Below are 23,070 nucleotides of genomic sequence, written 5' to 3' on the forward strand. Positions count from 1 at the left end.
GGCTCCTCAACAGCGTCATTGATGGGACACTCCATCCAACTCGATATTTTATGTCAGATGAGGCCTGGTTTCATTTATCCGGACACATCAATTCTCAAAACACAAGGTACTGGGCAACTGAAAATTCACACCAACTCCACAAAGAACCACTTCATGATGAAAAAATCGGAGTATGGTGTGTCATACAGCATGGTGGATTGTAGGGAAAATCTTTTTTGAGACAACTGTTAACACAGATGTGTACCTTGCAATATTTGAAAGCTTTTACACACAATTAACCCCTGAAGAGTGGGAGTGGTACACATTTCAACAAGATGGGGGCCACTTGCCATATATCTCACAGAGCGCTGGCCTGAATTCATGAAGCCTTTCCAGATGGAAGAACTGTCAGCAAAGATTTATGGCCCCCCACATTCCCCAGACCTGTCTATATGTGACCTGTCTATTCATTTATGAGACGAACCCGCACACTCTTCAAGAATTACAGAAGAACATTCATACTGCTATTGCAGGCATCAATGGTACAGTGCTGCAGAGAAGCATGCTGACACAGGCCCAAGGAGGTCATTTCCAACATCTTTAACGGCAGGTAATGTACTATACATTTACCCATTTGTGCATGCATCGTATTGTAGTTTCATTGACAGGGCTACTTCTTTGTGACTCACCCTGTATTATAAATTTTATGGTATGAAGAAGATATTTTGTTTGATCCTATTGAATCTACGATATACACAAGAAGTGAACATGAGAAGTGAATTCGATGATATGGATAAGAAATGTAACGATATATGGTAGGATGAAGTGACCAAGTAAGATATGAAAAAAGAGACAGATAGTTGGCAAAAAATTAAAATAAGATATGAAAAAGCAACCAAATAAGACTACATTGCAGTGTTTTTCACAATTTCAGTGACTTCATCAGAGGTCATCCACCGAAATTATGAGAAAGACAGCAATGTTCTTGCTTCTGTTTCCATACATGCTCTGTATGCTATGGTGCATGTGTACTGTAGACACATGTTAAGCATGAAATTTTGAGGCTAGAATAAGGTCTAATAATTTGTGCCAATAAATGTAATTATAATTATTATTAGTAGGGCATACAGATCATGGATGACCTTACAGAAGCAAGCAAAAGAATTGAAAAACTAAAGTAATGATATCGAAATGTAGGAATAGGCAAGAAGAAAGGAACTTTCCATTACCTTATAAGACTGAAAATGACCAAGATGGTGGCATGCCAGTATATTTCTATATAGGTTCACTACCAGTTCCTAGCGTTAGAAATTGTGGGGGGGGGGGAATGGTATAGTGTCTGCAAGATAGCTGGATGTATAAATTGAAACGATATATGTGATGATGAATGCTGTTAAATACATGGTGCACAGACTGCCCGGATAGTTGAGATATATATATATATACAAAGGGTACTAGGAAAGTTTTGCAATACAGCTTTGTTTATTTAATTTTTTCAAAGTAATTTCCTCTACATTCAATACACCTCTCCATCCTCCGAAACCAATCTTTAAACCAGTTCTGCCAAGTTTCACTAGGGAGTAAAGCACACTCGTTGTCCCAAACCTGTAGAAGGTCCTCATCACTGGAAAACCGCCTCCCTTTTAGCTTCATTTTCACATGCGGGAACAGTGCAAAGTCGCAGGGAGCAAGGTCTGGGCTGTAGGGAGGGTGCTCGAGAAGTTTCAGTCCTGTCGTGGTCAAATATTCGGTGCAGGCTTTGGCGCGGTGACCTGGAGCATTATCGTGATGGAGGTACCAGGTGTCCATTCCTGACTTTGGCCGCAGGTTCTTCATAGATCCAATGACTTTAGGCAGGCATTGTTCAGTATACCACTTAGCTGTGACTGTCTTCTGCGTGTCCAAAACGACACGTTCCACAATTCCACTCGATTTGAAAAATACAGCTATCATTTTCTTCTTTACAGATCGGGATTTTCTGACAATTACGGGTGTGTCGTCATCAAAGACCCAAACTTTGTTTTGAGCCTTGGTCGGCAGATCGTAATAGTACAGCCAAGTCTCGTCACCTGTCACGATGTTGTTCACATACCGAGATTGTCCCTTATCAAACTTTTTTAACATCTCCCGGCACCAAGTCACACGTCGTGTCATCTGCTCTTCAGTCAGTTGATGTGGCACCCAGAGAGAACAAAGTTTCTTCACGTGCAAATGATCTTGCAGAATCGAACGAATTGCTGGTGCATTTAGGCCCAAAGTATCCTCTATCTGTTGTAGGTCACTCGCCTGTTTTCGTCAAGCATTTTCCTCACAGCAGTAATGTTTTCCTCCGTAACTGACGTTCGTGGCCTTCCCGGCCTCTCAGAATCCTCCAGAGTGAAATTTCCCCTTTGGAATTCTCTATACCACCTGAATATCGTTGTACGATGTGGACAATCATCACCTAGTGCAAGAGTCATTTCTTCTAAGCACTGGTCTATGGTTAAACCACGCACGAAATTATACCGCAAAACTGTCCTTATCTCATTTCGTGACCACGATGCCATCGCAAGCACTTTACACTCTCACTACTAATGAATAACTGAGCCCATCGACTTGGCGCGGCGGCTGCTATGCACGTATGAACATGTCTCAACATGCAGCAACAAGCAGCTTCCTGTGATTCATTGTTGCGTCATATTGCAAAACTTTCCTAGTACCCTTTGTATATATATATATATATATATATATATTTTTTTTTTTTTTTTTAGGAGCATTAGCAACTAAGGCCATATTGCTCCCGGAATATGCGGTGGTCATTCCCTGACCTTTCCGCATCCTCCGTATTTGAGAGATATAAGAGCTTACAAAGTAGCAGTGAAAAGTTGGTAAACTTTGTTAAGATGAAAAATAGATTGGATGGTAGTATCCCACATATTGCATTGATAAAACTAAGGACTCACAGGACATAAGAAGTAGGAACAAGTAGAGCAGAAAGGTGAATGATGTAAAGGTAAGTAGATGGGCTCGGGCAGTATGACAGCATATTCTTCATTTATATTCAAATTATGTTTCTGAAAAATGTAGTAGGTAATGTTTTGCAGCCACCAATATTTTCTACACTAATTTTCTTTCCTTTGTTATTTTCTTTATTGCCTATTTAGTGAAAGTTTAATTTTGTTACATGGTAGTAGTTAGCTAGAATGCTAATATGATCCACTTCTATTGTCATCTATAATTTGAATTCTTTTGGATATACTCTAATTTAACTTTTTCACTGCACAAAGACCACCATTAGTCATATATATATTGCATTAGCCAGTTGATTAAGGTATCTGTTTCACACTGTTCAAGGAGTTCTGCTTAACACCTGTAGCAGAACTCCTTTTAGGCTTGTCACAGAACTGTTAATGAAGAATTTCCATTTACTTGATCATAATTTGATGAATTTGATGAATTTGAGGTATTGCTCAAAACATCAAAGGCAGATATTGTTGGGATATCAGAGACATGGTGTCACACAGATATAAGGAATGTAGAACTGGAATTTGGGGAGTACAATGTCTACAGAAAGGACAGACAGGATAGGAAGGGAGGAGGGGTTATGCCATCAGTTAAGAAACACATAAAATCCAAGGAAGTGAAGCCAGTCGACATCACTGGACAGTGCAGTGACGAGTCAGTTTGGTGTGATATAAACATTGGGAGATCAAAATTGAGAGTAGGAGTGTGTTATAGGCCTAATAACTCTGATGAGTATAATAAGAAACTGTACAGGGAAATAGAGTGGGTGAGTACATCAGAAAGTCTTATAATGGGGGATTTTAATTTCCCAGATATTGACTGGAATTTGGGGTCTGGTCACTCACACACTAGCAAGGCTTTTGTGGATTTATTGGATGATTGTTTTCTACATCAGCATGTTCGGGAGGCAACTAGAGGGAGTGATACTCTTGATTTGATTATCAGTAGTGATTCTTCATGCATTAAGAATCTGCAGATAAAGGAACCACTAGGTGGCAGTGATCACAGTGTGCTGAAGTGGGATTTACTCAAAGAGGTAACTACCATTAGGGGTAAAGGGAAGGGTTATTGCTTTCGTAAAGGCGACTACGATGGACTGGGACAGTATTTAAATTCTATACAGTGGGACCAACTGATGATGTTACCAACAGCAAATTCAAAATGGGAAGCATTCAAAGAACGTATCTTGGAAGCTATTAAGCTTTACATACCAACTAAGAAATATTGTTCAAGGTTTAGGCCTAAATGGGTGTCAGATGAACTAATGAGACATATGGCAGAGAAGAAAAATGCATGGGATATATACAAATTAATACGTGACACAGAAGCCTATAATAGATACAAGTTGATCTGTAACCAAGTTACAAAGGAGGTTAGGCAGGCGACGGCAAATTACGAGAAATCTTTGGCAAGGGATGCAAAGAAAAACAGCAAAGAGTTCTCTACTTATGTAAACTCTAGAAGGAAGGGGATGAATCAGATTTGGTCCACTTGATATCGATGGGTCAACTGTTGATGATCCTGCTCAGGTAGCTAACAAACTAAATGAATATTTTGCATCGACATTCACACGTGAGGAGTTATTAAGCAAGGGGAATGCCAGAGGTGTATTCCACTCTGGCAGTAAGCTAGAGAATCTTGTAATAACTGAGAGTAAAGTGGAGGAGAAATTGTTGAAGATAAACACAAGAAAGGCACCTGGGGTGGATGGGACTTATCCACTTATATTAAAGGAGGCAGCAAAGGAAGTAAGCAAACCCTTAGCCATAATTATGAGAGCTTCCTTGGACTCAGGGGAGGTACCCACAGACTGGAGATGTGCAAATGTGACCCCAATTCACAAAGGAGGAGCAAAGGCTGACACAAGTAATTATAGACCTGTGAGTTTAACTTCTGTTCCAGAAACATTAATGGAGGCACTGTTTTAAAGAAGCACTGCAGGATCATCTAGACAAGATTTCAGTTATAGCTTGGACACAGCATGGTTTTGTTAAGGGGAAGTCTTGCCTGACCAATCTGATTGGATACTATGATGCAGTCACAAAAGAACTGGATGCAGGGAATAACTCTGGTATATACTTGGATCGTACAAAGGCTTTTGATACTGTTGCGCATGGAAGACTGCTGCACAAACTGCAGCAGTGTGGCATTGGAGGCAAATTGCTGCTATGGATAAAGGGGTGGTTGAGGGGGAGAAGACAGAGAGTGGTAATCAATGGACACTGCTCATCGTGGACTAATGTTATTAGTGGAGTCCCTCAGGGTTCAGTGTTGGGTCCATTATTGTTTTCTGTATTTATAAATGATATTGATGATGGCATATCAAGTTTAATGTCCAAGTTTGCAGACGATACGAAGGTTGGCAGGGTTGTCAAGGACACTACTGACACTATGCTGTTGCAACAGGATCTGGAAAGGTTGAGCAGATGGGCTGAGAGGAGGCAAATGAAGTTTAACATGTTGGGATATCAGAGATGTGGTGTCAACGGATATAAGCAGTGCAGAATTGGAATTTGGAAAGTACAATGTGTACAGGAAGGATAGACAGGACAGGAAGGGAGGAGGGGTTATGCTGTTAGTTAAGAAACACATAAAATCTAAGGAAGTGCATCCAATCGTTGTTGGTGAACAATGCAGTGTTGAGTGTGTTTGGTGTGAAACAAGCACTGGGAAAGGAAAAATGAGAGTAGGTGTGTGTTATAGTCCTAATGAATCTGATGAGTATAATGAGCAATTGTGCAGAAACACAGAGTGGGCTAGTAAATCAGAATGTCTTATAATGGGGGATTTTAACTTTCCAGATATTGACTGGAACTTGTCGATTGGTCACTCGCACACTAGCAAGACTTTTGTGGATTTATTGGATGACTGTTTTCTACAGCAACGTGTACGAGAGGCAACCAGAGGGAGTAATACTCTTGATCTCATTATCAGCAGTGATTATTCATGCATTAAGAATTTGCAGATAAAGGAACCACTGGGTGAGAGTGATCACAATGTACTGATATGGGAATTAGTTAAAGTAACTAATTCCCATATCAGTATATTGTGATCACTCTCATTCAGTTAAAGTTAATGTAACTACCATCAAGGCTAAAGGGAAAGGCTTTTGCTTTCATAAAGGTGACTAGAAGAGGTCTCAGACAGTTTTTAAATTCTGTACAGTGGGATCAACTGATGATGTTACCAATGTTGAATTCTAAATGGGAAGCTTTCAGGAACTTAATTTTGTTGGCTACTAGGCTTTTCATTCCATCTAAGAAATACTGTTCAAGGTTTAGGCCTAAATGGATGTCAGATGAATTAATGAGGCTTGTGGCAGAGAAGAAGAATGTATGGGATGCATATAAAGTATCAGGTGACACAGAAGCCTATGGCAGGTATAAGCAAGTCTGTAATCAAGTCACAAAGGAGTTTAGGCAGGCGAAGGCAGATTACGAGAAATCTTTGGCAAAGGATGCAAAGAATTCTTTACTTATGTAAACTCCAGAAGGAAAGAGATGAATCAGATTGGACCACTTAACATAGATAGGGTGACTATTGATGATCATGCTCAGGTATTTTGCATCTACATTCGCACATGAGGAGTTATTCAATGAGGGGAGTGCCAGAAATTTATCAAACTCTAACAGGGAGCTAAGTAATTTTCTAATAACTGAGAGCAAACTAGAGGAGAAATTGTTGAAGCTAAACATAAGGAAGGCACCTGGGATGGATGTGATCTATCCAGTTATATTAAAGGAGGCAGCAAAGGAAGTAAGCAAACCCTTAGCCATAATTATGAAAGCTTCCTTGGACTCAGAGGAGGTCCCCATGGACTGGTGGTGTGCAAATGTATCACCAATTCACAAAGGGGGTTTAAAAGGTGACACAAGTAACTATAGACCTGTTAGTTTAACTTGTGTTCCGCGGAAAATAATGGAATCACTGGTTAAATAAGCATTGCAGGATCATCTAGACAAGACTGCAGTAATAGTTAAGACACAGCATGGGTTTGTTAAAGGGAGGTTTTGTCTGATCAATTTGACTGGATACTATGCTGTGGTCACAAAGGAACTGAATGCCAAAAACAATTTTGATATCATATACTCATATTTCAGGAAAGCTTTTGATACTGTTGCACATAGAAGACTGCTGTTCAAATTGGAGGGATATCGCATTAAGGGTAAGTTGCTACAATGGATAAAGGGATGGTTGAGTGGGAGACGACAGAGAGTGGTAATCAATGGACACTGCTCTTCGTGGACAAATGTTATTAGTGGATTTCCTTAGAGTTCGTAGTTGGGCCCATTGTTGTTTTGTATATTTATCAATGATATTGATGAAGGTATATTAGGTTTAATGTCCAAGTTTGCAGATGATACAAAGGTTGTCAGAATTAGTAAAGACAGTATGCTACTCCAACTGGATCTAGATAAGTTGGAAAAATGGGCTGAGAAGTGGCAACTGAAGTTTAACATTGACAAATGCAAAGTACTGCATATGGGTAGCAATAACAAAGAGAAACGTACCAACTGTGTGTTACTACACTCAGGGAAGTGGAAAGTGAAAAAGACCTGGGGGCAATTGTGCAGTCAAATATCAAGTTCGCTAAGCAGTGCAGATGCCAGGGCAGGTCATGGAGTCTTATCAATGATATGTAGGAATTTTGCTAGAAGGGACAGGGAGGTGATTATTCCATTATACAAGGCAATGGTCAGGTGACACTTAGAGTACTGTGTACAGGTCTGAAGGCCTGCTATTACCAAGAAAGGCTTAAGTTCTGCAAATTGCAGTGCCTGGAGAGTAGGCACCTGCAAGGTGATCTGACTGAGGTGGATAAGGCCTTGAATGGGTTGAGCAAGCTGAATGCTGATGGGACTTTTCCTCTTGCTCAGACTAAGAACCTGAGGGGGCACAGTTTCAAACTGAGGAAAGACAGTTGTAGATCAGTTGTACAGAAATTTGCCTATAGCCAGCAGGTAGTTGGTGGAACAGACTTCCATCTTTTGTTGTGGAAGCTGATAGCCTGAATAAATTTAAGGCTGAGCTGGACAGGCATTTGGAACGAATGGAGGGGTGAAATGGGAGGTTTTTTTTTTTTTTTTAGGCTGATGCTGAATAAGCTTGCTTTCTTGCATTGTATGCCTCTACTAATGCTAATTATAATGTGCAACAGTAACAAAAGTATCAGTTATCATAGTATCCAATACCAAGACTGCTCCGACAAACCCATGCTGTTACTTCTTTAACCAGTGACGCCATTATTTTCACTGGAACCAAAGTTAAGCTAACACGTCTGTAATTACTCATGTCACTCTGTAATCCCCTTTTGTGAATTGAAGACACATTTGCAATTCTCCAGTCCACAGGGACATCTCCTGAATCACAAGGATGATCTCATAAAAATGGCTAAGGTTTACTTACCTTCCTTGCTGCCACTTTTAATATAACTGGACGGATCCCATCCACCCCAGATGCCTTTCTTACATTCAACTTCAGCAATTTCTCTTTCACTTTCCTCTCAGTTATTATAAAATCATTTAGCACCATGATAGAGTTTAATAAACCTCTGGCATCCACTCCCAAAAATAATTCCTCATGTGTAAATGTACGAGGGGCATTCAAAAAATAAGTTACACTTGCTGCCATCTCTTGGTATAAGTTTATGAACTCCATTCCATGCAGGCACCACATTTGCACAGCAAATGTGGTGCCTGCATGGAATGGAGTTCATAATTTGGACCCCTGGTAGGTGAGTTTCATTGACGTAGCGGTAACAGTTGTGCAGGAGCAAACGTTCATAATGGCACATCAGCTAGAATGTTACTCCAAGTTCAAGGTGTGTGGAACAATACTTGTGGGCAAAACGTCTGAACTGTTCCGAGATTCATCGGGAAATAACAGCGGCATATGGGGAAAATGCAATGTCACATCCAGCCATAGTGAAGTGGTGCCAGCAATTTGTTTACACGGATTTTATGGCAAAAGGCACAACAATTAATGCTGCCAAACATTACGGTCTTTTGAACCAGCAATGAAAAACAAAGGCCTGGAAAGTTAAGCAAAGGTGTTGTTCTTATTCACTACAACACCATGCCACACAATGCATGCCCAACATGACACTTGCTCCAAAATTTTGGATGGGAGGTATGGCAACATGTGCCGTACAGTCCCAATCTTTCGCCTTGTGACTATCACATCTTTGGCAAGCTGAAAGAACATCTGGGGCAGTTCCTAACCGGTGGTTCGCAAACCCCTGGGGGTTCACGAAAGTGTTCCAGGGGGTTCTCACTTAAAATTCTGTAATAGCGTGTGCTTAGATTTACATAGGTATATTATTGTAAACTACAAAATATAACTAATCATAAACAATAAAGTAAAATAAAATTAAATTAAACAAAAAGTAAAGAATTGCCAAAGAAAGAAACCACATATCCCACAATTCCTTATAATTAGTTTACTATCTTATAGTATATCATGTTAAATTAATATGTTTTCCATACTAAATTTTTTTTCATTCTCAAGGACTATTGTTATGTATAGGTACTTTTTTTTTTTTAGAACATATAGTACTTAGTACCATGCTTCAACCCATGCATGGTACTTAGTACCATGCATGGGTTGAAGGTTGAAAAGATAAAAGAAGATACTTGTTGACATTAGACTTGAACTTTTGTAGATTGTAATTTTCAGGAAATATGTACGAAACAAGGTTGTTCCAAAAACAGAAGTTGAAAGAATAAATGAGTAAGAAGAAAAGTTGGTTCTGTGAGTTTGAATTTGGACAGTAAAAGGATAGTAATAGTAGTAATAGTAATAGTAGTGGCATGTGATGCAAGAAAGCAAAGCAAATGTATGAGCTTATGCAGCATCAGCCAAAAAAAAAAAAAAAAATCACACCATTCCCTCCAAATGCCTGTCCAGTTCCTCCTTAAATTTATTCAACCTATCAACTTCCACAACGACAGATGGAAGTTTGTTCCAGCAATTAACCACCCACTGGCTAAAGGCAAATTTCCGCACATCTATTCTACATCTGTCTTTTCTTAATTTGAATTTATCCCCCTTAGGTTCGTAATCTGAACAAGTGGAAGGATCCCATCAGAATTCAGCGTGCAGAACTTAAGCCTCTCTTGGTAAGAGGATCCCTTCATTCCCCTCACCAATCTTGTTGCCCTTCTCTGTACATGCTCAAGTAAATCTACATCCTTCCTAAAATGAGGCCTCCAGACCTGTACGCAGTACTCAAGGCGTGGCCTGACCATTGCCTTATACAGAGGGACAATCACCTCCTTCTCCCTGCTAGCAAAATTCCTATATATCATTGACAAAACCCCATGACCTGCCCTGGCAGCCTGTCTGCATTGCTCAGAAAACTTCATATCTGACTGCACAATTACTCCCAGGTCTTTTTCATTTTCTACCACTTTAAGTGTAGTACCACACAGTTGGTACGTTTCTCTGGGGTTACTTCTACCCATATGCAGTACTTTGCATTTGTCAAGGTTAAACTTCAGTTGCCACTTCTTAGCCCATCTGCCCAAATTATCTAGATCCTGTTGCAGTAGCACACTGCCATTACTGTCATTAACAACCCTGCCAACCTTTGTGTCATCTGCAAACTTTGACATTAAGCCTGATATACCTTCATCAATATCATTGATAAATATACAAAACAACAGTGGACTTAACACCGAACCCTGTGGGACTCCACTAATAACATTAGTCCAAGAAGAGCAGCACCCATTGATTACCACCCTCTGTCTTCTCGCACTTAACCATCCTTTTATCCATTGTAGCAACTTACCCTTAATACCATTCTGCTCCAATTTGTACAATAGTCTTCCATGCGCAACAGTGTCAAAAGCTTTCCTGAAATCCAAATATATGATATCAAAATTATTTTTTGCATCCAGTTCCTTTGTAACCACATCATAATATCCTATCAAATTTGTCAGACAAGACTTTCCCTTAACAAACCCATGCTGTGTCTGAATAATTGCTGCAGTCTTGTCTAGATGATCCTGCAATGCATCTATAACCAGTGACTCCATTATTTTACCCTGAACAAAAGTTAAACTAACTGGTCTGTAATTACTCGTGTCACCCTTCGATCCCCCTTTGTGAATTGGGGATACATTTGCACATCTCCAGTCAGTGGGAACCTCCCTTGAGTCCAGGATGTTGACTGGTTGCGGCATGTGTTCGGACTTCTTTGAAAGAGAGAGCGGGGATTATAGAAGCCAATTCAGAAGAACAGTGCCCAGGCAAATATCTACAGAAAAGGTATGCACCAGAAACATAAAGTTTATGAGACAGAGAGTGGAGAGACTCTGTTAGAGATAAGACATAAATTAACCTAACTGTCCTCTTTTGAATGTAATCTAGAAGCCTGAGAGAGAGAGGTTTTTGGGGTACAACCCCAGTTGTGGGAACAATATTCCATGGTAGGCAGGATTTGCAATTTCTATAGAGTCAAGAAATGTTTGGAAAAAAAGTAATGCCAAGAACAGAAGAGAAAACTCAGTTTTTTAGATGCAGAGAATGCAATATTTGTAATGTGCTTTATGCCAAGAGAGATTAGAAGTCAGGATAATCCCCAAGATCTTGCCTAGAAATTGGAGCTTCATCGGAGATAAGCACAGGAGCAAAAGAATCCTTTTTGCGAGATATAAGACAGGACTGAGTTTTAGAAGGATTGAAATTAAGTTATCTTTGTCCCACTGGAGAATTACCTGGAGATTAGCATTTAAGGATTTGGCAGTGGATATTCAAGAAGTTGAAGCTGTTTGAGCAGGGCAAGGTTTTCCAAACTGGAAGATGAAATGCAACGTGCTATCATCAGCAAAACTATGGATAGGATTTCCGGTCAATGAAAGAAGGTCATTAATATATACAAGAGGAAAAGAGTGGGAGAAAGAACTGAATGTTGGGGAACACCAGCATTAATGGAGAAGTTAGAAGACAGAGTGTCATCTGCCATCACCCGCAGTGAGCAGTCAGAGAGAAAATTGGATACCTATTTACAAAGAAAAGTGGTAAACCAAAGGATGGAAGCTTATTTACAAGACTTTATGCCAAACACGATTAAAAGCCTTTGAAAAATCAAGAGCAATGGCTTGAGTATCACCAAGCTTTTCCATTAAAGTTGTCCACAGATGGGTAACATACACTGCCCTACCATTAATATCTGGACACCAGCCTTTAGACAAAAAAAGAGCTTTTATTGTGTCATTTAATATTTTGTGCTAAAACCTTTTGCTTTTACGATGGCCTTCAATCTTCAATTCTCTCAACCAGCTTTTTATAAAGGTCAAGTAATATGTTCCTCCACTCGGCCTTTAATGCAGCTACCAGTTCGGCCTTGTTCATAATGCTAATGCTAATGCTTTTCATGAAGTAATGAGTATAAACCTTTGAATGCACTAATTGTGGTAAATGTGGAATAAAAAAATAGTGGTGGCATAAATTCAGAATTTAAAATAACAAAAAAATAAAGAAATTAAATGGAAAATCAATTTATGAATAACTAAATGTGAAATTATATGATTTATAACAAGAAATACACTCAAATGAGGTATAATTTATGTGGGGAAAATATCTAATGTAATAAGGTCTAAGCTACAGTTTCATCATATCAGAACCTCATCCAAATTCAGTACCCAATGGCTCCCTGATTAAAATATTTATTTTCTTCTCCAATACTAATAACATTTTATACAAAGAAGCAGTTTTATGAAATTTCATTAAAAATCCAGTTTTCGTTTCCTTGTACCTTTTCTGATCTCTTTAATGATGAGGAACCCATACAGTTGCAACATCAATCCTCTAGCACAAATGTACTTTTTACATACTAAAGTCACACACACAGAAATGAAGTAAAAGAAACATTAAGCTCTGCCACTCTGAATATATATTTTTATCAACAGTGCAAACAAATATATATTATTTATAAGTATATGAGATCCGCAATAGATCTACAATATCAACAGTGTATAAATATACATTTTTATAAGTATATGAGATCTATAATATACAGTTTATATAGAAGTCATTTATTCATCATATATGTATGTTAATAATTGAGCTTACATCTGTTCCAAATATTAAAAATTCATTTGTCAAAGCATGACAGGTAATATGGATATTACTGTAATCTCCATCTGGAAATAGCCGGGATTCTTTTTCTTCATCTTCTGCATGGTCTAATTCTATCTAAAAATAAACAAAATTGGTCAACTTGTCTAATTTATGCTTTGTGAACACTTTGTGAAATATGTAGTAAATTCATATTATAAACAGACTGTGATGAAACTTTAAATGAAGGTACTATATGGATATTTACATAAATTAATTTATAATAGAAATACATTTATAATATAACAGAAAGAGGCAATGCCTGATATGTACAATAAATATAATTTATATATATATATATCCAAACACTACATTACATGCATAAAAAAAATTTGAAAAGAATGCTCTCTCTTGAGTACAAACTGATTAACCAATACATTAACTATTACCTATATAAGGATATGAAAAGATCAGTTCGAAAATATGCAAATTTTTAAAAATCAATAAAATAAGCTGTGCAGGTTTCAGAAGGCAGAATTAGGTTTTATTATAATATTTATAGTTACATAAATTTTGTCCTGATTGAAAAAAAAGGTAAGTGACTTAAAACATAATTAAAGCAAGTAAAGAATTTATTGTGTGAAATAACACTCAGTGAAAACTGGTTATGTCTGATAAACTACATTTTGTTTTAAGAGTAAGTGTAACAGTAAATCTTATTTTTAACAGTAATGTAGTTGTGTCTGATTTAATTATCTCTCAAAACCATGAGTATATTTCACTTCTTAACAGGAAGTAATTGTTGATTCATTTCCCTGTACCCAACCATCTTACTTTGGAATGTAGAATTAAATCAGACACAACTACATTACTGTTAAAAATAAGATTTTTAACAGAAATATAAATATAAGAAATATAAATTTTAACAGAAATATAAATAAATAAAAATAAGAAACTGAAAAAGGATAATGTAACAAAAATTGTGAAAAAAGTGATAAATTTAATTCAAGGTAGCAATAAGTTGCTTTCTTACAGCATCCATTTCTTCTAAAAATTCACAGAACTTGTGATACAAAAGCAACTTATTGCTGCATTGAATTAAATTTATCACTTTTATCACAATTTTTGTTACATTATCCTTTTTCGGTGATTTTTTCATTCACCATAATATTTCTTGATGGATGATGCAATGAATTCTAAAACAGGTTCACCTCATTTTGTTGTAAAAAGGTCCCAACCATCCATTCTGCTCACCAAACAGAGACTTGGTTTGATCTATAACAATGCATGAACACTTGTCAAAATCTTCAAATTTTGTCACACTATTCTGCACAGCTTCATAAACTTCAATTCCTTTGGTGGTTCCAAAGGAGTCTTAAGTAGTTCTTCGCTGGTCAAAAAGTTGCGCTCAATTCACATCTCTCCAGATTTTACCTTCATCCAAACCCATCAAGAAGTAAGCATGTGTTAATAACATCATTCAATTTTTCCATCACACGTTCACCCATCCTTGCCACAGTTCAGTGAGGGAAAAACTGATCAGATGTTTTTGTCATAACGAAACACTTTTACTATTTCAATTGCACATTTTCTGACAAGGATACGTCACTGAAAGCTTCTTAGACGTGATAAAAATGCTAATGTGTAATTAGCTGTCAAACTTAATCTTTGAATCTGTTACTTTAGTAAACATCCCAGTTAATTATTTAAGCGTTTTCTTATAATCTCTCCACAATGTGCTTCTTGATATACCTTCATATTTTTTTAAGTTTATTTTCAAAGCAAGATGAGTAATGTCTTTTTCAATTTAACTCCTTGGGGATTAAAAAAACTATGAAGAAATCCAAGACGCTGGAGTTTTCTCCTGTTTTCATTAAAAAAATAATCATTTTCCCATTGCTGTTGAAATGTTCTATTTTCATGTTCCAGCTTATGTCATTTTTTTTCCCATGGCTGTAGTATATGTATTGCACTGAAAACAAATAAACCAAAGAAAAGTAATAAAACAAAAACTATAAACCAAATATAATGAGTGCACATAATAAGGACAATAGTAATTTTTGTGTTTGCTTGAGCTACAGTAACATGTAAATTAAAAAATTCATAAGTCAAGAACAAGGAATGCCACTATTTCTGTTTCATCCGACCCCATGGTCTGTAGCAGGTCAATTCAACCACATAAACCTGACTGTAAATTATAAATTGTAAGTAAATAAAGAGTTTCTCAGCTGAACTACCATATCAGTTCTTTGAACTAGGTAATAATAATCCCCTAATACCTTCAAAGCTGGCCCCTTTGAAAATCGGCCATGTGGTAGGTAATGGCATACCACCACATTTTCTGATGCTACAGAGACCATAACAAAACCAGCGCCAAAAACTGCTGTTAAACTAGGTGGAAGGATGGGATCGGTGAACTTTTGGGCGTGACATTTTGCGATGCCGCTCATATTGCACATGATCAATGCAGTTGGAGGAATTTTTGGTGGCCACAACAGCTCCTCAGGGAACTATGTGACTGAAAGAAGACGACTTCAAAGTAACTTTGTGGATGAACTGCATGAGGTACTAACGAGACCATCTGGCCGTGTAGTCAAACCAGTAGCCTCTGCTATAATAACCACAGCTGATAACAGAAATATTAGTATATAATCCATACTAAAATTATTCAATTGAACATTCATGTAAGCAGTGCCTACAATATTATGCAGTAGTATATACTAGTAATAAAATAATATATTAATACTATTTATAAACCATTCATATATTGTAGAGTATCATATTTGTAGAGCTTACATTTTATATGAGCATTACAATAATTTACAAGGAGAATGCTGGCCACTAAAATACCATCAGGCCAGTACGTCAGCTGGGCAGCTCTGATTTATATGTCTATGATCGCTTAGCTGAAATTGGGCAATTACTGTAGATGCAGCTATTGATATATGATTTGTGATGGTGTCAACAGAATAAGATTCAATGACCTAACTATCAAAAGACACAGTAGCAGACAAAAAAACTGCATCGCTTGTGAATTTTGCAAATAATGTATTTTGCGCTGCATTGTGGGTTGCAGAAATGTTCAAAATGCATTTGTTAGACGGGATATATATCTCTGTGAATGAAATCCAATAAAAAGACTCCACCTAATATACCTAATTTCCATAAATATCTTCCCTTTGGGAAGATATTTATGGCAATTAGGTATATGAATAATTAATGGAAATATTTATGGCAATTAGGAAATGCATAATTAATGGAAATATGAGAAATCGTGCAAATGGCAATCATGCCAACCAAACATACATTTTATTGCATTTACGTGTACAAACTGAAATGACAAGTTAACATAATAGTATTATGTACTGTAAATAAGCAAAATAAGTCCTCAATATTTCGTTGTTCCTCTTCGAGCTGCAATTACAGCCTTGCAACGATCTGGCATAGAGTTAATCAATTTTGTGGCACCACATTTATAATGCTCTCCTGCAGCTGAATCTTACTTGTTGGGTTCTTCTGAGCAATTTTAGACAACATTATGTACCAGCAATTTTCAATAGGGTTAAAATCCAGACTGTTGCTGAGCCAGTCCAACACTGTAACGCCAGCATTTCGGAACTATGATTGCACCTTAAGGGAGAAAAACGAAGGAAAACATTGGTGTAAGTAAGTTTTAAGCCTTGTGAGACAAGAAGGCATACTCATCATTAAATCTAAATAGCATAAAACTTACCAATTTTGCTGTGTGGCAAGGTGCTGAGTCCTGTTGAAAAATGCAGTTTTGGACATCTGTGTGGTGATCCCTAATAACAGGTTTCAAGCACTCCTACAAGATAGCAGTGTAGGTTTCAACATTCACAGCTCCATTAATAAACGTAATTCACCGCACCCCTTTGCTTGTTATGCATCCCCAGATCATCTGACCTGTGGGGAATTTTACAGTCGGTGTTATGCAGTCAGGATGGTATGCCTCCGATTTTCGTCATTTCAATATATCACTTCCCATCTGAGCCATGCAGGTTGAATTTCAATTTGTCAGAAAAGATAATGGCGTGCCATTTCTCTTTTGTCCATGAAACATGCGTTTTAGCCCAAGCTGGTTACTTCATCATTTGTTGGGTCAACAAAGGCTTCTTCTTCTTGGGCCGATAGGCATACAGACCACATTCTGAAAGCCGTCTTTGGATAGTTCGTGCACTTGTTTCAACAACAGAGGCCATCTCAAAGTCTAGTTTAAGATCAGGAGCATGGTGATTATAAAGTGATTATATCAGGAGCATGGTGACTAGCATGGTGATTACAAAGGCATTGCTGTTTCAAATATCGATCTTGGGAAGGCATAGTCACTCTCATTAAAACCTGATCCAGGTCTTCTCTTCACATCTCTAGTTTCACACTTTAATTTCAGCACCCGGAATACTGTTGACTGGTGGCAGCCTATTTAATCAGTAACAGCACACGTAGAAAGCCCTCTCTGGGACAGAGCAACAGCTGCACTTTTTTTTCCCTCGGTGTCAACTGAACATATGGAGCCATGCTTACACCTCCACAAAACAGGATACTGACGAGAGTGTATACCCTTCCAATGCCGTATTTATAGAAACAGCTGATGTAATACCCCTTGCAATTACTTTCTGATGCAATAGAAACGTTATGTGACGCAATAGCGTTGCTTTGCGACAAACAAAATTACTGTAATCAAACAATATCTTATACGTTTCTCTACAAATATTACTTTTTTTAAGGTGATGCAGTTTTTTTGTCTGCTACTGTATATGGGTGCTATATTTGCTCAGTCTGCCTTGGAAATTTTCCATTTTGTTTAGTTTTCTCCAATTATGGAACAAAAACTTTGGATTTTACACATTAACAGGTAGTGATTGCCAGGGATTTTCTGATTTTTTTGTAAAAAATCTGTAAATCCATTCCACAGTATTTCAGAGCTTCTGTAAAACTATGGAGATTGGTAAGTATGACATATCCCTCCCTCCAGCATGCACACACAATAAGGATAGAGGGATCCTAAGGGGGATGTTTGTTTGTTATTTGGTTTTTAGGAGCATTAGCAGCTAAGGCCATATTGCTCCAGGGGGATATGCAGTGATCATTCCCTGACCTTTCCACATCCTCCGTATTTGGTGGGCACAGGCTCGAACCCCGGTCTAATCAAGAAGCATGTGCTACGCACTGCTGCTCCTGTCCACCTAGCTACGGAGGCACCTCTAAGGGGGATGCACTGAATGCACAAATTGTCTGTAGTTTAAGGCTATTTTCATATTACAAAACTACAGTTAAATAAAACTGAAACTTAAATAAGTCCACTAGTACATTCAAAATTCAAATAAAAACTAAAACTTAACATCTATTTTTCTTTCAAACGCACCTACAACAATGCATGACAGTGAACAAGTAAACTGCAACTTACCATATGAAGGTGTACTTTGCCTTCTATTAAAACAGATGCATAATCACTATTTAGCTTCATGCCATGTATAGTTCCAAGATATTCACGATCTTGTATTGGTACAGGACCTATTTATAAGTGGTAATTCACAGTTAAAATTTACGAATACATATAAATAAAATATAAAAGGCAGAAATAATACTGCATCCTACAGTTTTAGTTGTACTATTAAGTTTGCTATCTTTACATTACTTTGAAAGCTATACTATTTGTGTAATAAAACTAAAAACAAATTATGGTGATGAGGGACCTGAGAGGTGTGCCTTTCTAAAATAATATTCTTTCATCATCATCAATCATGAACTTGGTCTGGCTTGGATCTTTTAAGACCTGTTCCGTTGTAGCTCTTGGAGGTGGTCTTGATCTAGCCATCATTGTCTTAGTTGACCCACATCTCTCTTACCTGTAGATTTGTAGTTAAAGGCTAATTTTGGGATTCTGTCTGGGTTCACTCTTTCTATGTGGCTGTCCATTTTTCTGATACAGTTTTATGTCATTTACTATGTTATCTACTTTTAATTTCTCAGGAATATCTAAAGTAAAGCCTAATAATGGTCTTAAAAATCTCATTTGTGCTGCTTCTAGTTTTCGCGCATCCTTCTTATTTATGACCCAAGCCTCACAGCTGTAGAAGAGGGCTGATTCTGAGTCATAATTTTGTTTCATTTGTCATTTGTTTTCCGAAGTGGTGTTTAATCGTTCCATTCATTTTATTATATTTTTGTGGTTTAGTATGGATGTCTTTCCCTTCATTTGATATTAAATTTCCCAAATAGGTGAAATCAGATATTTGTTCTATTATTTTGTCATCAATAACAATTTTGATTCTTTGTATGTTTTTTCCACATAATCCCATTGATTTTGTTTTTGAGGTGGAACCTGTCAATATTCTTTCATTAACTCTTAATTAACAATTAAACATCTGAATTTTTTTTACCTTTCAGAGTATAGTTAATATTTTGCTGCAATAGTTTTTGAAGTGGTTTTTTTCCAGTTTTCACAGAGCAACTGGATCCAAGAACCTGTCAGATGCCATACCACTACATTTGTAACACTTCCACTGTTTTTTTTTACCGAAGAGTGGCCTTCAACATCACAGTTTGCCAATACCACTGTGAAGTTTCAAATCATGTGTTTGTTTATAGCTCAAGTTTACTTGCTTTCCTCTATTAGTAGTTATGTAAACAACTAGAGTCTCATACAAGCTGTTTTTGATATTGTTTTGTCATAAAGAAAGATGAGAACATGAAATGCAATATTCACTCAAGATGTCAAATTTTTTCAAATTTTGAAAAAATGTGAAAACAAAGTAAATAATAGTCTCTAATATGTATACATACAGGGTGTGGCAGAGAAACGGTGATTTTAAAAACCAGTTTTCTGATGATTCGCTAGGCGTGTGTGATGTCTACATTGAGGAGTGGTCATAATATTGTGATTGGACTCTGCACTCTTGTCCACAGTGTGCCATTTAGTAACCATGAAATGGCAGTGCACAATGTGCTTTTGCCATTTAGGCACTGTACAAAAAAAAAAATAATAATAATAAAATAATACAAAACCACTCAATGTTTATTTCATGTTTACTTTAAGCTTAAGCATCAATATCCTGTACCATCTACTCATGCCATTAAAACATGGGTGTGTAATTTTGAAGAAACTGGTTCTGCTCTCAAAAAGAAGATATGTCTTATCTGCATCTCTAAGTAATTGTAGACACAGTTTATAACAGATTGCTGTTTGAAAATAACATTTAAAATTAGGCAATTTTAGGAATTCAGATCCAGCAGTTGATGAAATTAAATACAATGATACTTAAATAGATGTAGAAAATAGTATTACATCAAAACTGAAGTAGACGTGAGTTTTATATGAATTTTTTTTCAAATTTAGTAATTTTAAAAAATTCACTTTTTTTAAATTCTGAACTGATTTTTGAAATGATCTTACTATAATACAGTGGATTCCGGTTATTTGGGCCACCGGTTAATCGTGGCAGCCGTTTATTTGGGGCAAATCTTAAAAAACAGAAACCAATCGAGAAAATAGCCAGGGTTTACTTCGCTTAATTGGGACAGCATGCCGTTTAATCGGGGAAGGAGACTGGAGATTATCCTACGATTGTCCCCGACGGTACCAAGTGGTTTGGTCAAAATTCTGGAGGTCACAACCATAAAACAATAAAAACAATTAGCAGTCACCTGTTTATTGGGCTTTTCTGTTAATGAAATCTATCATAAACGGACAGTAAACTCGATCTTACTGAATTTGCAATAATACCGACAGCTGGAATTCTGTGGGTTATTATGGTGAAATGTGTTTACATTTCCATGAAATCTTCAATCATATAAAAAAATTAATTTTCAGATCTTCACTTCATTCGTATTTTTAAAGCTTTGTAACTCGTTACTCCGTTCTCACTTGTGCATATTGTGTTACTTGCAATTTGTATGTGCCGTGTTCTTTGTTATTGATTGCTTATCTTTTTACTGTTTTAAATTTTAACCCCCCCCACCCACAAATGTCAGTAAACAGAAATGTCAACTAGTTCGTACGTGGTGCCTCCGTAGCCAGGTGGGAATTGTTTTTTTTTTTTTTTTTGGTAGTTGTTGGCGCATCGGCTTCTGTGGCCATAATGCACCTCCCAAGGTTTTTGCAGTACTTTGATCCAAGCCCGAGGCGGGATTCGAACCCGCGACCTTTGGGTTGCCAGGCAGGTGCTTTACCCACCTGGCTAGCCCGGTCGGCGCCAGCCAGGTGGGAAGGAGCAGCAGCGCATAGCACATGCTTCTTGATTAGACCGGTGTTCGAGCCCGTCACCACCAAATACGGAGGATGTGGAAAAGTCAGGGAATGACCACCGCATATCCCGGAGCAATATTTTTTTTTTTATGAGAACCCCAAACACGAAAGGTATCAAAACCTATAGTACTTAGTACCGTGCATGGGTTGAAGGAGAAGTATGGGGAGAGGGGGATGCCGGAAACTTTGCTCTAGAGACTAAACATGGGTTTCACCACTTCAAGCCTCCAATAAGCAAAGTGGTGGTATTTCACCGGTTGATGAAAGTCCTTAGTTGCTAATGCTCCTAAAAACCAACCAAATAAATAAATAAGTTCGTATGTCCATACTACAGTACGTATTAATTATTCCGATTATCATGTATATTCTTCCGATTTTCACGTATTTTTTAATTGGTAAGGTAATAAAGGGTAAATTTCTGCTTAATATATCTTTGCTTTTATAGCCTGTGGATAATATTACTCCTATTTTCACTAATTATAATCACTGTTTAATAGAATTAAAATTCAATTCACAAACATGATCACAATGACCGGCGCTTACTGCACATCGTATAGTGAATGGTACTTTACTATGTTGAGTTCGTCGTAACGTGATTTGATTGTACAGTGAACCAATTGTAAAAAAGGGGAGGGTACATTGTATTTTTAACTATTTACGTGAAACTTCGGATAATTGGGGCAGCCACTTAATCGAGCCAAAATGCCCTAGTCCCGATGTGTCCCAAATAACCAGAATGGACTGTATTGGGTAACTAAGACAAAATAAGAACAAATTAATATTTAAGAAGATTTAAACAAAGTCTTCATTTTAACAAAAATTTTCAAAAGTTCATTAAAAACTCACTGTTCATGGTTTGCACAATACTTAAAAATCATAAGGGAACTTGGACATCACTTCTACCTTTAGAGATCACATTTAGTTAAGCAGGTGAATCACTTTAAATAACAGGATGTTGGCAAAGGGATTTTTTCAGCTGTGTATTGTGAGTCTGACTGTATTTTTTACATTTGAAAACTCCTCTGAGTTTTTAACAGATTGCTGTGTGTGTGTGTGTGTGTGTGTGTGTGTGTGTGTGTGTGTGTGTGTGTGTGTGTGTGTGTGTGTGTGTGTGTGCGTGCATTTTGGCAATAAAGTACAGGTCGACCATCACTAATATGTGTGTGTGTGTGTGTGTGTGTGTGTGTGTGTGTGTGTGTGTGTGTGTGTGTGTGTGTGTGTGTGTGTGTGTGTGCATTTTGGCAATAAAGTACAGGTCGACCATCACTAATCCGCCCACCGGTAATCATGTTCCACCGCTAATTCGGACATAATTTCCGCACACGTAATTTCAAATTTCCCGGGCCGGCGCACGGACCTGCCGCTACTGTTTTGGTGGCGCTGTTTGCAGCATCAGCTGTTGGCGCAAACTCGTAAACACTGGAAAGCCTTCCCATTTGTTTTTCTGCATTTATTATTACTATAACCTGCTCACATTTAGCCCCAGCCATGGTTCCAATGCATAAAGGAAGTGCCTCTCTAAAGTGCAAACACCGTACATTGTCCATAACAGATAAAGTTGAACTTCTGAAAAAACTCGAAAGCGGTGTGTCCTGTGAGAAGTTTAACTCTGCTTAATTGTAAATTCCAGCAATTTCTCTCAGGTCCTCTTATTTTAGTAATTTTCTTTTAGCCATTCCTTTTTAGATTTTTTTTTTTTTAAAACACACTTGTACAAACTTGCAGAAAAACACAACACAATATGATGGATAATACAGCGCACT

General features: G+C 37.5%; 1 protein-coding gene across 1 annotated transcript in view; it reads right to left on the reverse strand.

Annotated features, from left to right (window-relative positions):
• Window positions 1-23,070, reverse strand: part of Oseg6 (intraflagellar transport protein Oseg6) — a 690,115-nt gene that overhangs the window by 476,663 nt on the left and 190,382 nt on the right. Inside the window, exons 12-13 of the mRNA XM_090372456.1 lie at window positions 18,467-18,573; window positions 13,057-13,179 (exon numbers count right to left, since the gene is read on the reverse strand). Of these exons, the coding sequence (XP_090228582.1) occupies window positions 13,057-13,179; window positions 18,467-18,573 (230 nt within the window). The remainder of the gene's footprint in view (window positions 1-13,056; window positions 13,180-18,466; window positions 18,574-23,070) is intronic.

Source organism: Mastigoproctus giganteus, chromosome 1, assembly GCF_048544385.1.
Source record: "Mastigoproctus giganteus isolate SK-2022 chromosome 1, ASM4854438v1, whole genome shotgun sequence".
Classification (NCBI taxonomy): domain Eukaryota; kingdom Metazoa; phylum Arthropoda; class Arachnida; order Uropygi; family Thelyphonidae; genus Mastigoproctus; species Mastigoproctus giganteus.